Source organism: Muntiacus reevesi, chromosome 2 (genome assembly GCF_963930625.1).
Source record: "Muntiacus reevesi chromosome 2, mMunRee1.1, whole genome shotgun sequence".
NCBI classification, from domain to species: Eukaryota; Metazoa; Chordata; class Mammalia; order Artiodactyla; family Cervidae; genus Muntiacus; species Muntiacus reevesi.
This window is the reverse complement of record NC_089250.1, coordinates 22,387,468-22,405,462: the sequence shown is the minus strand read 5'-3', so window position 1 is coordinate 22,405,462 and position 17,995 is coordinate 22,387,468. Positions and strand designations below refer to the sequence as shown.

General features: G+C 36.4%; 1 protein-coding gene across 5 annotated transcripts in view; it reads right to left on the bottom strand.

Annotated features, from left to right (window-relative positions):
- MLLT10 (MLLT10 histone lysine methyltransferase DOT1L cofactor) overlaps positions 1-17,995 on the bottom strand; it is a 219,936-nt gene that overhangs the window by 154,599 nt on the left and 47,342 nt on the right. For all 5 annotated transcript variants that reach the window (XR_010661422.1, XM_065921077.1, XM_065921078.1 and 2 more), the window contains exon 4: positions 14,197-14,251. Coding sequence is in view for 4 of the 5 variants with exons in the window: in XM_065921077.1 (XP_065777149.1) it covers positions 14,197-14,251 (55 nt within the window). In the remaining variant the exon portion in view is untranslated. The remainder of the gene's footprint in view (positions 1-14,196; positions 14,252-17,995) is intronic.

The following is a 17,995-nucleotide window of genomic DNA, read 5'->3' as shown; positions in this document are numbered from 1 at the left end:
GTATCAATTCAAACAAAGGTATTACAATAAATTTAGGATAACTGTAATCCTCATGAAAAGCAGCAAGGACATACAGTTGGCCCTTGAAAAACACAAGTTTGAACAATGAAGGTCCACTTATATGTAAGTTTTCCATAGTAAATAATACTACAGTTCTACATGATCCAGAGTTGTTTGAATTTGTGGATGTAGAACATTGGATATAGAGGAATCATTTATATATTTGGAGGACCAACTAGACATTATATTTGGACAAAGAGCAGGCTAATAGTTGCCCAGGCTGAAGGTGCTGAGGGCAAATGAGAAGTGAATGCTCAAGATTGCAGTGCATATTTCTGGCCTGATAAAAATTCTAATTATGATGATGGTTGCACAAGTCTGTGAATACTGTAAAAACCATTGAATTACAAGCTTTAAATGGTTTGATTGTATACTATGTGAATAAAGTTGTTATATTTTAAAAATCAACAATAGAAAACAACTGAATTTTTTAAAGAGGCAAAAGATTTGAATACATACATCACCAAAGATGCAAGAATGGCAAATAAGCACATGAAAAGGAGACCAAAGTATTATTCATTAAGGAAATGCAAATTAAAGCTACAAGGATACCGCAGACATAGAAAACAAATTTACGATTACCACAGGATTACCACAGGGCTCAAAGAGGACAGAGTGAAATTAGAATTTGTCTCTAATGGGATTAACAGATGCGCACTGCTACACGAAATAGATGAGAAACAAACAGTTACTGCTTAACACTGAATTCAATCTTATAATAACCAACAAGACAAAAATCATCTCAAAAACATTCCCACAAAGATTCCCATTCTTCTTTAATGGCAACTTGAAACAAACACAAACCCTGACTATACCAAGTGTTGAAGAGGATATAAAGCAACTGGAACTCTCAAATGCTCCTGATGGGAATGTAAAATGTTACAATCACTTTAGGAAATAGTTTGTCAGTTCCTTAAACAATTAAGCATGCACTTATAAACTAGCCATTTCATTCCTATTTACCCAAGGTAAATGAAGGCCTATGGTCATACATGCACTCAAATGTTAAAAGCTTCATTTTTAATAGCTGGAAACTAAAAGCAATCTGTCAACAGGTTAATAAACTGCTACAACCATACAAAGGAGTAATAGTGAACAAAAAGAAATGAAGTACTGATACACGTAACAAGAAGAATTACTTCAAAATACTTATAATGATGGAAATAAACCAGACAAAAAGTGTGCATGTATTATATACATATTTGTATGTCTAGATACACATTAGACTCCATTTGTAGAAAACTCTGGAAAACATAAATTAACCTACAGTAATAGAAAGCAAACCACTGGTGGCCTGGGAGAGTCTGCAAAGAGGAACAGATAACTCAGATATACTATAAAGATACATAAGGAAAGTTTTAGGAATGATGGATATGTTCACTGACTTGACTATGTTAATGCTTTCATGTATATACATTAGTAAATGTCATATATTTCAAACTCAATCATATCTGAATAAAGCTTTTTTAAAAGAATAAATCTCAAAATAGATCTCAATCCAACATGTATATGTAAGCCTGAGTCCCTCTGCTGATCAACTGAAAGTATCACAACTTGTTAACTGGCTATACTCCAATATAAAATAAAAAGTTCGAAAGGAAAAAAAGTAAAAATTAATATTAAAAAATAGACCTCAATTCAAATTTTAATTTGTAGTAAATGTTAAATGATTTATACACAATAGTTAATGAGACAAGGTAGATTGAAGATTGAGAGAGACAGAATAGACTTAGAAAAAAAAATGACCAAACTATATGCTGCCTATGAGAAACATTTTGGGGCTTCCTAGGTATCCCAGTGTAAAGAAGTCTCCTGCATTGGCCCAGAGACATGGGTTCAATTCCTGGGTCAGGAAGATTCTCTGGAGCAAGAAATGGCAAACCACTCCGGTATTCACTCCGGAAATATCATGGCCAGAGGACTATATAGTCCATGGGTTGCAAAGAGTTGGACACAACCTTGCGACTAAACAACAACAAGCCAAAAATAAAAAGAGAAACACTTAATGAAAAGACTGTTAAGTTTAAAGAAAATAAAGCAAATCAATGGGAAATGATATATCCTGCTAATAGTAAGAATATAAACTCAGGAGTGACTATTCTGATATCAGATATATACTACAAAACAAACACGCCATAGAAAGAAAGGGACATTTTATAACAATAAAGGGGTATCAATAAAAAGATGTAACAATTAGGAAAGTATATGTACCTAGCCTTAAAATATATGAAGCAACACTTGACAGGATTAAAGGAAGAAACAGACAATGTTCCAACCATAACAGATTTTTAACATATGATTTTTGACAATTAATAGATGAACTAGATTCACCCCCTCCTAAAAAAAAAATCGATAAAGACATAAAAGAGCTTAACAATAAAACTGTCTTGATCTAACTGACTACAACACTATATTCATTCAACAGTAGAATACACACTTGCTTTTGAAATACATATGACACATTCACCAACACAGACAATATGCTGGGCCTTGAGATAAGTCTTAGTGGACTTTAAAGGACTAAAATCATCCAGAGTGGAATCTCTAACAATAAAGAAATTAAATTAGCAACCAACAAATTACCTATCTAGCAATGCAACTGGCAAATAAATAATAGACTTCTAAATTTGGGGGTAAAAGAGAAAAGCAAGAGAAATTTGAAAAACATTTTGAACTGACTAACAACAAATAAACAACATATCAAATTCTGTGGAATGCAGTAAAAATGTTAGGAGGGAAACTTGAAGCTTTGAATATTTTTACTAACACTTCATGACAAATAGATGGGTAAACAACAGAAACAGTGAGAGACTTTATTTTGGGGGGCTCTAAAATCACTGCAGATGGTGACTGCAGCCATGAAATTAAAAGACACTTGCTCCTTGGAAGAAAAGCTATGACAAACCTAGACCTCACATTAAAAAGCAGACACATTACTTTGCCTACAGAGGTCCATATAGTCAAAGCTATGGTTTTTACAGTAGTCATGTATGGATGTGAGAGATGGACTATAAAGAAAGCTGAGTGCCCAAGGGATTGATGCTTTTGAACTGTGGTGTTGGAAAAGACTCTTGAGAGTCCCTGGGACTGCAAGGAGATCCAACCAGTCCATCCTAAAGCAAATCAGTCCTGGGTGTTCATTGGAAGGACTGATGTTGAAGCTGAAACTCCAATACTTTGGCCACCTGATGGGAAGGAGTGACTTACTGGAAAAGACCCTAATGCTAGGAAAGATTGAAGGAGGGAGGAGAAGTGGAAAACACAGGTTGGATGGTTGGATGGCATCACCGACTCGATGGACATGACTTTGAGCAAGCTCCGGGAGTTGATGATGGACAGGGAAACCTGGTGTGCTGCAGTCCAGAGAGTTGCAAAGACTCGAACACAACTGAGCGACTGGACCAAACTGAACTGAACTAGGAAAGAAGATCTAAAATCAAAGATCTAAGGTGTTGCCATGAAGAAGTTAAAACATTACAGCTAAATACATACAAAGTATGTAGAAAAAAGGAAATCATAAAGATTAAAGGAGCAATCAGTAAAACACAGAAAACAGGCATATAACTTTAAAAATTAAAGTCAGTTTATTTCTTTAAAAAGGTGAACAAAACTGACAAATTCCAGGTACACTGGTTGAAGAAAAATAAAACCAAACACCAAACTCCAAAACCCAAAACAACGAAGTAAAACAAAACAAAAAGCAGAGACCACAAATCACCAATATTAAGAATAAAAATAGGGCTTATCACTACTGACACACTACTGATCCAACAAATAACAACAGGCTAATAAAAAATACTATACATATTTACTCTCCAAAAATAAAATTTTGGGCTTCCCTAGGGGCTCAGTGGTAAAGAATCCGCCCGCCAATGCAGGAGACATGGGACTGATCCGTGTCTGATCAGGGAAGATCCCACATGCCTCAGAGCAACTAAGCCAGTGAGCCACAACTCACTCATGGGCTTACAGCCTGTGCTCTTGAGCCCAGGAGTTCCAACTACTAAAGTTCTCTTCCCCTAGAGCTGGAGTTCCACAACAAGAGAAGCAACCACAATGAGAAGCCCACACACCACAACAAGAGTAGCCCCTGCTCGTCAACAACTAGAGAAAAGCTCTTGCATCAACAAAAACTCAGCACAACCAAAAATAATAAACAAAATAATTTTAAAAAAATAAATTTTTCAGGGCTTCCCTGGTGGCTCAGTGGTAAAGAATCCACCTGCCAATGCAGAGGACATGGGTTCGATCCCTGGTCCAGGAAGAGTGCACATCCATGGAGCAACTAGGCCTGTGGGTCACAACTGCTGAGCCCATACACAGCAACTACTGAAGCCTGTGTGCCCCTAGAGCCCATGCAGCCCAAACAAGAGCAGCCTCCACAACTGGAAGCCCACATACCCGCGCTGAAGAGTAGCCTCTGTTCGCCGCAACTAGAGAAAGCCCACATGCAGCAACAAAGACCAGTGCAGCCAAAAATAAATAAATCTTTATAAAAAGAGCATACAGATTTTAATGTTTCAAAAGCACATTAACAAACTTCAGTACAGTGACAATGTTTTCAAGGGTACAGTTCAGTAGTGTTAAATCTCCCTTCTTTTTAAGGAGGGAGATTAATATCTCATTTTATGTATATAACACATCTTGTTTGAGGTATGGTGGCTCAGAGGTAAAGCAATGCAGGAGACCTGGGTTCAATCCCTGGATTGGGAAGATCCCTGAAAAACGAAATGGCAACCCACTACAGTATCCCTGCTTGGAGAATCCCATGGACAGAGGAACCTGGTAGGCTACAGTTCATGGGGTCACAAAGAGTCAGGCACGACTGAGTGACTTCACTTTCACTTTCACATCTTGTTTATCCATTCTGCCTTTGACAGACATTTGAGTTGCTTATACTTCCTGACTACTGTCAATAGTTCCTCTATGACCATGAGTGTACAAATATCTCTCAGAGACTCTGCTTCCAGATACATCCACTGGAAGTGGAATTGTTGGATTATTCCTTTTTATAGTAATCTTTTTAAATTTTTTGAAGGGCCTCCGTACTGTTTTCCATAGCAGCTATGACACTTTACAATCCCACTAACCGTGCACGAGGGTTCCAATTTCGCCACAGCTTCACTAACACTTGTAATTTTGTGTTTTTTTTAAATAGCAGTCATTCCAAAGGTGTGCTGTGACCTCACTGTGATTTTTCATCTGCATTTCTACAGTGATTAGTAATGTTGAACACTTTCATATCAGTAATGTCATGTGGATATTTGTACCCCCTGACATAATGAGAAGAGGACTTAACTTTTGTGGTATTCTTTCCCCAAACCCATAAACCCAATCTAATCAGGAGAAAAACATCAGAGAAACCCAGATTAGGGGACATTCAGCTGGTACCTGGCCAGTATTCAAGACTGTCGAGATCATGCAAAACCAAAAAAGACTGACAAACTGTTACAGGCCATGGGAGACCAAGAAACATGGAAACTAAATGCAAAAGAACATTAATGGAAAAAAAAAGATGAAACAGATTTTAAAGTATAGCATTCAATTAACAGTAACATACAATTGTCTCTTAGCTTTCACAGATATACCACGTTACTGTACAAAGCTAATAATGAAGACACTGAATAAAGGGTATACAGGGACTCTGTGTACTACCTTTGTGTCATTTCAATTCAACAGGAGAAATCAGACTAGTCAAAACATGTATTTGGAACAAATGGATAGTCACCTAGGTGAAAAATAGCTCCATGCCTCATAGCTCACATTACAATAAATTCTGGATGGATCATTAATCTAAAAAAATTTTAAGCCACATACTAGAGAAAGCCTACCAAAAAGTGTGAAATAATCTTGGTATAGAAAATAGCCCTTCCAGTATGCTACCAAACCAGAATTCTTTTTAATGATGGTAACATGATCACTTATTTTTGTATGGCCAAAGGCAAAATCAAAACACAAACCAACATTTAGGAGGGAGAAACCCTGTAATATCCCAAAGGGCTAATTTCCCTAATACATTAAGAGCTCTATCAACAAATGTACCATGAGGAATGTACCAAAAGGAAAATAAGTTAAGAATATGAATGAAAACTTCACATAAAGAAAATAAAAATAGTTTTTAAGCATATGAAGAGGTGTCAACTTCTCTCATAATAACAGAAATGTAGATTAAGACTATGTCTATTTTTAATCACCAGAGAGAAAAATATTAAAATATTCTTAAGGAAAGGGTTAAAAGCTATATTCTGAATCCCTCTTTTAGTCTCTTGAGGAAAATATCTTGACAGTTCTTGCAACATCAACCCTGAAGATAGATGACGGTCCTATAGGGTCTGTCATGTACTAATAACTAATCCCAGAATGTGTTTTAGCCTGCTGTACTTGGCTGTCAGGAATGTATACTGTATGACTTATAATTTATGGTCTACAACTATATTAAAATAAAAGAGCTAGCCACTTACAAATATAGAGGCTAAAATGTGTGCTAATGTTATGTCAATCTTACAATCAAAATGCTGGAAACATCAAAACCTGCATCGGAGTTTGGAGGCCTCTGCACTGTAACTGTATATGGTTTTCCTTCCTAGGTGTATCTGGTGCTGGATAAGCCCATTATGACTTGTGAGTCTGATCAACGATCCCAAACTGAAACTGACTCAGGTAGTCATGCAACTGTGCTGAGGAAACCATGTCGAAAACAGTCTCTTCTCATGTAATGTGGATTAGTACATCTCAACAGAGGGGATATGGCAAATTCCACTAAAATTTCACATGCACATACCCTCTGACCCAGCAATTTCACTTCCAGGAATTTTTGCAGACAGCAAATCACCCACATAGCTATATTACATTGTATATGGTTATTCATTGCAGTATTGTTTTTTAAAAAAGACTAATAATAACTAAATGCTATTATGGTTAAATGGTTAAATAAATTAATTTCATTTTTACAATTAAATAACACGCAGATGTATATGAGAGCTTTCTACTGCTTATGTGCAGTGATCTCCAAGGTACATTATTAATGAAGCAGCAATTCATAAAACACTATATTCTACATTTGTGTGAAAAGTGTTTATGTACGCAGAAAATAGCTCCAGATAGATACCAAGAATGTGATAACCTCCCCAGGAAGGAAATACATGGCAAAGGAGCAGGAATGGTAAGAGCTAAAAGCTGATAATTATATTCAATTTCCTACTGACATATACATTATTCAGCAATCTCACCATCATCTTAAACTCAACACATAAAAAGAGTATCTCAGCATTGATCTCTACTTCCAAAACAACCCTCTATCCAACACTCTAACTCAGTAAAAAACCATCGATATTCAGCTGTCCACAAAGATATCTGAACAACTCCCCTTCCTCATCTCAGCCCACATCCATTAAGTCATACAATACTACTACTAGACAGCCATGATTTAAGCTTGTTCAGTGTCCATTCCCTCTTCTCACTAGAATACCATGCTTGAAGAGATTCTATTTGCTTCTGCTTCTAATAACTCCAAAATGCAAGCACTCAAGCACTCATTTTTTCCTCGAAGTCTGTGAGTTATATCTTTTCTTCTTTTTGCTTCAGATATCCAGATCTATTTCTGTTACTGACAACTAAATAATATACAGTCTCTTGAAGCATCTGGACTGATGACATCTCCAAGAGCCTGTGATCTTACAGAAACACCAGAAAATGGAGCATAAAGTGTCAAAACCAATTTGGTCAGAACTCTACTCTGGAAGATAGACAAAAAGTTTACAGTATCAAGTAAACAACAAAGAGGCAACTTAAAAACTGTAAGAGTTTTGTGTCATTTTCACTTGCCTAGGCTCTACCACTTACTAGCGTGACAATGGTCTTGAAGAGAGAATCCCATGTTTGTAGTGCCAAACTCTGGACCCTGGTTCCTAAAGGGGTGAAGCAGAGCTTGTCCTCAAAGAACTGTGGTTTTAAGTTTTAACCAAACTAAGGGAGGAGGACTGACTTAGGCATTTGCTCTTGTATCCTTAACCTGGATGAAGTGTGTTTTAAGTTTAAGAGGTTAATTGTAATCCCCAGGATAACCATTTTTAAAAATATACATGGGAAATGAAGTAAGAATCAAAATCTGTTACAAGAAACAAAGAAGAACATTATATACTGAAAAGCAGGTCAAAACACCAAGAACATAAAAAACAATTATAAACATACATGCACCAGACATCAGAGCTCCAACAAATACATGGGCAGGGCGGGGCAGGGGGGACAAAACTGAAGGGAGAAACAGGCTGTTCTTTACTCAAGTTTCAGTAATGGGTAGAACTTAGAAAACCACTATAGAAGAGTTACTACAACCTATCTAGGCTCAATATACATATACAAAAAACTGCACTAAAATCAGCAAAATACACATTCTTCTCAAACACCCACAAATGGTCTCCAAGACTGATAACAGTGCCAGTCACAAAACAAGTGTCAATAAATTTTAAAAGATCTGAAATCAGATCTTACTAATCCACAGTAGAATGAAAATAAAAATCAATAAAAGAAGGAAAACTGGAAAATCCACAAATATATGGAAATTACACAATATTCTCTTAAATAAACAATGAGTCGAAGAAATCATGATGAAAACTGGAAAATACTTTAAGACAAATGGAAAATATATATAAATGACATACAAAATTTCATGTGATACATAGAAAGCAACACTCCAGTTAAATTCATACCTGATAATACCTGTATTGCAAAGAAGATGCTTGAGTGGGGTAAAATGCAGTGAAGGGAGTGACAGTTTAAATACATCCAGGATCTCTCTTTTTTTTTTTTTTTTTTATTGAGGTATAGTTGGGCTTCCCTGATGGCTCAGAGGTTAAAGTGTCTACCTGCAATTCGGGAGACCTGGGTTCGATCCCTGGGTCAGGAAGATCCCCTGGAGAAGGAAATGGCAACCCACTCCAGTATTCTTGCCTGGAAAATCCCATGGACGGAGGAGCCTGGTGGACTACAGTCCATGGGGTCGCACAGAGTTGGACATGACTGAGTGACTTCACTTTACTTTATAGTTGATTTACAATGTTGTCTTATTTCTGGTGTACAGCAAAGTGACTCAGATATATATATGTTTACATATATACACACACACACAGATATGTATATAGTTTTTCAGTTTCTTTTCTTAGTTTCTTACAATATAATGAATATAGTTCCCTGTGCTATACATAAAATAAAAATGGTAATAATACAGGGTTTCTAATTATTTTTTTTTAGGGTTTCTAATTATATACCTATCTTGAACGACTTTACTTTACTTAAGCCCCAAACCAGCAGGAAAAAGAAAAGTGTAAAGATAACAGATAAAACAGAAAATAGAAAAATAACAGGAGCAATCAACAAAACCAAAGTTCTTTGAAAGATCAACAAAACTGACAAACTTTTAGACTGACTAGGAAAACAAAGACAAATTACTAAATTCAGAAATGAATGAGAACATTACTGCTGACCTTAACAAAAATGGGAATTAAAAGGGAATACCATCAACAAATGTATACCAACAAATTAGATAACCTACAGGAAATGGACAAATTCCTAGGAAAATGCAAATTAGCAAAAATGACTCAAGAAAGAAAATCTGAATATATCTAGAACAAGAGATTGACTCAATCAACAAGGAAAAACCTCCACAAAGAAAAGCTCTGTACCAGACGCCTTCATAACTGAATACCACCATACATTTAAAGAAATATAAACATAAATCCTTCTCAAACTTCTGAAAAACTTGAAGAGGCAACAATTCCTAGCTCATTCTATGAGGCCAGTATGGCATCAAATGCCCCACTGTCAGAGAAAAAAGCGTAAGAAAACAAAGTAACAGTCCAATACACTTTATGAATATAAATGCAAATATTCTCAACACAAGTGTACCAGTGTCCTAGGGAAGTAATAAAAATTTCAACAAATTAGTTAGCTAAAGAAAAAAGAAATATATTCTCTCACACTCTCAGTTCTGGAGGCTAGAAGTCCAAAATCAACATGCTTCTCTCTTCCCTGATGGCTCAGGCAATCCTTGACATTACTTGGTTTATAACTACATAACTCCAATGTCCCCTTCAGTCTACTAATGCACAGAAAATATATGGAACAAAGCAACATGTTAAAACACACACATACTCATCTAAGATGACATCAACAAAGTGTGCTGTGGACAAACACTACAGGGCAAATGACTCAGGTGCTTTTTCCCATGAGTAAACTGACAAAGAGGAGAAAAGGAGACCACGGAAAGACCTAAGAGAAATATCAAGATACTGCAGTGTATGTACCTTATTTGAATCCAGCTTATGGACCTTTGTGAAATCCTGATTCAACAAGTATAAAAAAAAAAAAAAAAAACCGGAGATAATCAAGAAATTTTGAACAATGACTGCACATATCATGGATTAAAGAAATCCTTATTAATTCTTTTTAGGTGTGATGATATACTGTGCATTTTTAAAATATCCATGTAAGTTAAAAATGCTCACAAAATTTAAATGCTCATCAGAAGACTGGGATAGGGGAGGGCAGAAAGGAAACAGCTGGCTATGACTTGGTCACTGTTAAAGCTAGATACCAAGGTAGGGATTCTCTCTACTTGTATATATGCTTGAAAATTTTCCATAGCAAAACTATTTTTAATATATCTGTAAAAATTTATCACTTTAGTATCTCTCAAGTCCATTCCCTCATTTTTAACCCTCCCACTACTTCTCTCAAACAGTTTCTCAGTATCTCTCCCTTGGATTTACTGCAATAAGGCAAAGTCCTATCTTTGTGGAATGTAGATTCCAACATCAGAGTATAAATTATAGGCCCTCAAAATACAAACTCAGATGGTAAAGAATCTGCCTGCAATGCGGGAGACTCGGTTTCAACCCCTGGGTTGGGAAGATCCCCTGGAGAAGGAAACGGCAACCCACTCCAGTATTCTTGCCCAGAAAATCCCGTGAACAAAGGAGCCTGGTAGGCTACAATCCATGGGGTGGCAAAGAGTCAGACATGACTGAGCAACTCACACAAAAAAGGAATAATCAAAACTATCCTTGAAAAGCAGCTTTTAACTCCAACAGAGAAAGTGCATGCCATTGAACATTGTTATGAATATACAACGCTGCTTTATTCAAATTCTTCTAATTGTTCTGTCAGATAGTATCTATCAACAGCCTTCAACTCATTTTAAAATTTCCTCTTCAAGAATATAGATAAGCTGACACCGCCTCTTGCCTGGCCCCTTCAATTGTACACTTCCTGACTTTGACAATGATGGTTGGGAAAGCCTTAAAATCATTCCAAGAGATTTCCATATAGGTTTGGCTAGAGTTCAGTCAATAAAATGGCAGACTGAATTACCTCTACAATTGTTTCTTCTCTCTCTTCCTATGTAACTGATTTTAAGTATGTTAAAAGCACACAGGATCCAGCTACACTTTTCCTTTTTATAGTTGGTCTGGTCTCATACCCTTCTAACCCATTCATAAAGCTGTCAGAGTGATCTTTCTAAAACAGAAAACTCATGTTATTCCTCAGCTTCAATGGCTCCCAAGAATCATCAGAACCAAGTCTTGAACGAAAAAGGGGGAGGGGGAGAAGAAAGGCAAAGGGAGAAGGTAGGGAAGGAAGGCATGTCAAGACTGGGGGAGGAGGCATGAGGGGAGGGAGGGAGGGAAAAGACAAGCATGGGAAAGGGAAAAGAAGCTCCACCTCTCAGAAGGTCTACCATTCAAACTTTACAATGCAAGTCCCTGATACACCTGCCTCTTTATCATTTGCCTCTCCCTTTGCCTATAACTCACTTTCAACACACCAATCTATGCTAAAACACTTACCTCCAACAAAGATCTATGGAGTAGTTGACTGAAGAAAATCAAAAGTAAAAGTGAGAAATTCCTGATCATGATCACTAGAGAAAGAAAACTAAAACCTGGAACATAATTTTCCAGCATGAAAACTGGTGTTAGTTGCTAGGTTCTGTCTGACCCCTTGGACTGTAGCTCACCAGGCTCCTGGAAAAATGGGTATTAGATATTAAAGAACAGTATCATCAATACTATACATCAGGCACATTGTGGGATTTTGCTAACCACTCTGCAAATACAATTAGCATTTCTACAGGAAAATGCATTTCATGTTCCAAAATAATTTTGGAACAGAATTTAGAATCTTTTAAATACACACCAAATTTAGACTATTACACAGATGGCACTGCAAATCAATAAAGAAAAATGAACTGAAATAAAAAAGGTAAGAAAGAAAAAAGAAGTCATAAAAATACCAGAGAAGGTGGTCCAGTGGTTAGAACTCCACATTTCCACTACAAGAGGCACAGATTCAGTCCTTGGTCAGAGAACTAGCCCACATGCTGTGTGTTGCAGCCAAAAACAAACAAAAAACAAACTTAGAGGGAAATGTGAAAGCATTCCCTATATAAACTTGGAGTAGGGAAACTGTTTAACTGATGGTTCAAAATATCAGAAGCCATGACACATAAGATTAATAAATTCAGCTAAATAAAAATCAAAACCTTCTGTATGGATAAAAACCCCAAGAGCAAAGATTAACAGCAAGAATGATTCATCAAAAAAGCCTAATATATGAAGTGCTCCTATGAAAGCTCCAACAAATCAAAAAGAAAAAGATCAACGACTAAATAGAAAAAGCATATGAAGAGATCACAGAACGGACAACATGAATTACTCTTAAAAACATGAAAAGATGCTCAGATTCAGTCACAATAAGAGAAATGCAAAATACAACTCTGAGATACTTTCACCTACTGGATTACCAAAGACATGAAGAATAGATTTTCATTCATTACTGCTGGGAACACAAATTGGTACAACCGCTAAACGGAATGATTTGGGAATATCTACCAAAATTAACTGCAAAATCTCTTCCATCTAACAGTTCCACATCTGAGAATTAATAAAAACCTACAGATGTCACTGAATACAAGCAAAATGACATATATACAAACAGTAGTCATAAACACAAAAGATTAGAAAGTCCATCAACAAGTGACTAATTCCATAACATGCAGTAACAAATAAAGCTCTATATTGATAAATTGCTTGGGGGGAAAAACTTAAGATGCAAGAGAGTATGCATACTATTAATCCATTTGTATTTAAGTTACAAAAATAAGTCTCCTCCTATTTATTGGTATATACAAAAAAGTAATAGACTATGTTGGTGGCAGAAAGTTTACTGAGAAACTGTGTAGATGGTGAATAGAAGTAGGAGGGGTTTTGTTTTTTGGTTTTTGGTTTTTTTTTGAGGGGGGTTTTTAATATTTAAAATTTTGGATAATGTGACTTATGGTCTAAACATTAAATTTAAATAGACATATTGCTAGCCAAAAACACTATTTTTTCCTTTTATTTACTTGTGTCATGACACTATTCTATGCCAAAAACACTTTATAGAGTTGGCTGCCCAAAATGGAAGTACATACTAACAGTGGCTTAATCTCTACTTTTTTGAGATTCATCAGTTACTTAATTTTCATAGTATGCCACAGATGAATAAATGGATGCCTACACATTTACGAATGGTACTGAGCTATAAAGAAACATGGGACTTCTTTGAGAAAGGTAACTAAAAATGGAAATGAAAACTAGAAATACAAAAGGGGCCTTGGGAAACCACACCAAAATTTAAGAGAAATCAAATTTCTTTATATTCAAACAACAAAGTTCCACAGGGTGTCAAAATTAACATTCATTAGAAACATCATTTGTCTAGCAATACACAAAAGAGGGAAAAAAAAATCTAAAACAACAGATTTTTATCTCTAACCAAGAAAAAAAAGTGGCTTATTTTCCCAACAGTAATTTCTAATATAAGGAATTGTATCCATTAAAAAAAATAATAAAAAAGATTTTAATTAGAAGTATATGGATCATCCTGCACTAAAAACACAAAACAAAATATACCTAAGTTTGTCGAAAAAGTAGAAAAATTGTGCTTCAATAAAAAGAAAATTCATGAATTACATCCAGTACCGATAAAAAAATATTTGAGTGGCCATCACTATTTGATATAAATGAATTATCAAATATTTTAAAATACATCTGCACTCCTGTTCTCAAGAAAAATTTTTTCAAAATTTTCTGCACTTACCGCCATTATCTGTTCTTTTTAAAGCTCCATCCTTATGAGGACACAGTTCACATCTCTATTAAAAGGGGGGGAAACAAAGAGATTTTTCAGATTACCAAAGGATAACATCTTCCCTGTAACTTCAAAACTATTCAAAATGTGGCAGTGGCATTTTCTCTTAGTTGCCACCAAGAATATTTCAGAAAGATCCTCATCAAGTAATTCTCTGTGATAAGTGATCATCCTCAGAGTACAAGACAAGAACTTTTAAAAAGTAAAATTTAGTGAACAGTAAAATATTAAGACTTTTTTCCTTCTTGTTGTATTAATAGAAATAAAAAGGTTCTCTGAACACAGTATTTGGGCACGATTTTTAATATTTGGCTCTATCCCTTTACTGTCGAATCAACCAGGATTATTACATAGTCAGTTGGATCTGGCTTCTCCTGAAATAGAGAGGCAAACTCAAATTCATAATTTCGATTTAGGCAGATTATGATCTCATATGTGCTGACCTGCCTTTGGAAGGCAAGAACTGCTCTAATTATTCCCATTATTCTTTTCATTCACAGCACAGTGATACTCAGCAGTTATTATGGATCCCTCTCTCTACCACTCCCACCATTTAAAACCAGAAACAAACACCAAGCCAGTATTACCATTTTTTTCCCTACTGACAAGAGGACCGAAATAATTATAAAAATAAAGAGTTTTCAGCGGCACTGTCCTACTATAAAGACTATATTCCTAGAAGTGATACAGTCATATATAACTATTTATTATCTGTATCCTTCCTTACTCTCCAAAGAGGTTTTGACAGTCACTTCTTAAGTAGGTTGATGAGAAGTCCAGGGTGCCCGAGGAGGAGAAATGGGTCTGGAGCAAAGGAGAAGAAAAGGACAAACTTCTCTACATTCCTCAGTCTTAGTCACATTTTTGTTTTTGTTTTTTTCCTTTAAGCCCAGAGCTGATGACTACACAACAAACAGCTCATCTTAAACTCTGTACTAAGGATTATATAACAACAAAGTACCCTGCTTGAGGACAGTTTCTCCTTCTTGAGAACCTTCTGGCTCATCCTGTCATCTTAAAATGTAAACTGTGGGAGCGGGTATGGTAACACCTTTACAATCTTGGGACATTCTTTGATTTACTGTAATAATCAACTGAAAAAATATCTAGCTCCCTTGCTAAGACAAGCGAGGAGGGCACTCTCCACCCCCTTCTAATATCAATGTCAGAAGCCTTCTCTGTCCTTTTACACTGTAATAAAACTTCTGCCACACAAGAGCCCTGAGTGGTCAAGCCTGGTCCCTGATCCTGAAGCTAAATTTTCTTCTCCAGAGATGACCAATCCAACACCGTTCACCATAAGCTATCAGTTTGAAGCATATAATACCATAATATAAACGAGCTACAAAGGAAAATAAAGAGCAGGAAGTTAAGATAAAACAGTATATAATGGAGAAGGAAATGGCAACCCACTCCAGTATTGTTGGCTGGAGAATCCCATGGACGGAGGAGCCTGGTGGGCTACAGTCCACGGGGTCGCAAAGAGTCAGACATGACTGAGCGACTTCACTTTCACTTTCAACCCTCAGCTGAGACGACTTTCAGCTCTAGTGTTTGCTGTTGATTGTTTTCTTGAGTTCTCAAAGACCTGTGACCATATTTTTTTAAGTTGCCTGTTTTCTAATTGCATCACTTTACACACTGTTGTCTAATAATATGTGGTATTTAGAATGCCTTCTTAATTATTTTGAGCAGCCATTGCCTGTATTTTCTTAGCACCTCCTTGGTTTTCTTATGTGAACTCATCTGACAGGGAAATGCAGCTTTTTTGTTTGCCCTCTCTGCACACTGGACCGTCTGAGTCAGTGTTCTAACTAATCCCTGATGGTCTCTGAGCTACTGTTCTACCAGACTCAGTAGTTATGTGCTTCAGGAATTTTTCGGTAGAATTGGTCCTATTAGGAGACTCTTGGTGTCACCTTTGTTATCTTAAAAGCTGGTCCCTTCGCTGAGGCTCTTAATTTTTTGAAAACTTGATTCTATTTCAGCTGAAAATTGGCAAGGCTATTTAAAAAATTGATGGAAGCCATTTAAGAAACTGAAAAGTAATTGCAAACAACATTGGGTAGTTGTGACTTTCAGTTCTGTATCAGTTGAATTTTTGTGCTCTTTTCCCTGTGTACGTGGTGGTTCTATTTTTCTCCAATAAAACGTCTTATTTAAAAAAAAAAAAACAAAAAAAAAACAATATATAAGTACACAATAAGCTGGTTAGAGAGGATAAACACCAAAGCAGTAAAATCATCTACATCCACCAGAAGCAGTTAAGGCATATACAAAACAATTAGATGCAAATTATATCAAAAACAGTCATCATGAGGGGAGGAGAATACAAAAGCAGGTTTTTTAAAATGCACTTGAAATTTAGAGGTCAGCAACTTAAAACAATCCTATATATATACAGAGCACTATACCAAAATCTCATAGTAACTGCAAACCAAAAATGTGTAATAGATAACACACATAAATAAGAAAAGGGAATCCAAACATAACCCAAAGTATGAAAGTATGGAAGTATTAGTCACTCAATCGTGTCCAACTCTGCGACCCCACTGACTGTAGTCTGCCAGGTTCCTCTGTCCGTGGGATTTGCCAGGAAAGAATACTGGAGAGGGTTGCCATTTCCTTCTCCAGGGGATCTTCCCAACCCAGGGATCAAACCCAGGTCTCCCATATTGCAGGCAGACTCTTCAACATCTGAAACACCACGAAAGTCCAGAAATGTAACCCAAAAAGGCCATCAAATCACAAGAAAACAAAAGAAGAATAATGGGGAAAAAGACCAACAAATCCAAAACAATTAACAAAATGGCAAGAAGAACACATATATCAATAACTACCTTAAATGTAAACAGACTAAATGCTCCAACCAAAAAGCAGGCTGAATAGATACAGAAACAAGACCCACATACATGCTGCCTACAAGAGACTCACTTCAGATATAGAGACACACACAGACAAAGTGAGAGGGTGGAAAAAGGTATTCTAAGCAAATGGAAAAACCAAAAGTCAGAGTAGCAATGCTTGTATCACACACAGACAAAATGAGAGGGTGGAAAAAGGTATTATTCCATGCAAATGCAAAAAAAATCAAAAGTAAGTCAGAGTAGTTATGCTTGTATCACACAGACAAAATAAAAGGGTGGAAAAAGGTATTCCATGCAAATGGAAAAATCGAAAGTCAGGTACAAGTCAGTCTGCTTGTACCAGACAAAACAAACCACAAAGACTGTCACAAGAGACAAAGAACATTACATAATGATCACAGAATCAATCCAAGAAGATGAAACAACTGTAAATGTATACGCAACCAACACCAGAACATCTGAATACATAAGGTAAATATTAACGGACAAAAAAAGAGAAACTGACAGTAATACAATAATGGTAGGGGACATCAAGTCCCCACTTCATCAATGGACAGATATCCAGAGAGAAAAGCAATAAGGAAACAATGACGGGCCGTGATTAGGACTCCACACTTTCAGTGCTGAGGTTCCCAGTTCAATCCCTGGCAACGTGGCACAGGAAAGGGTGCTCAATATTGCTAATCATCAGAGAAATGCAAATAAAAATTACAATGAGGTATTGCTTCACAGCAGTAAGAATAGCCATCATTAAAAAGTCTACAGGACTTCCCTGGTGGTCCAATGATTGAGAATCTGCCTGCCAATGCAGGGGACACAGGTTCAATCCCTGGTCTGGCAAGATTCCACTGCCATGTAGCAACTAGGCCCAGGCACCACAA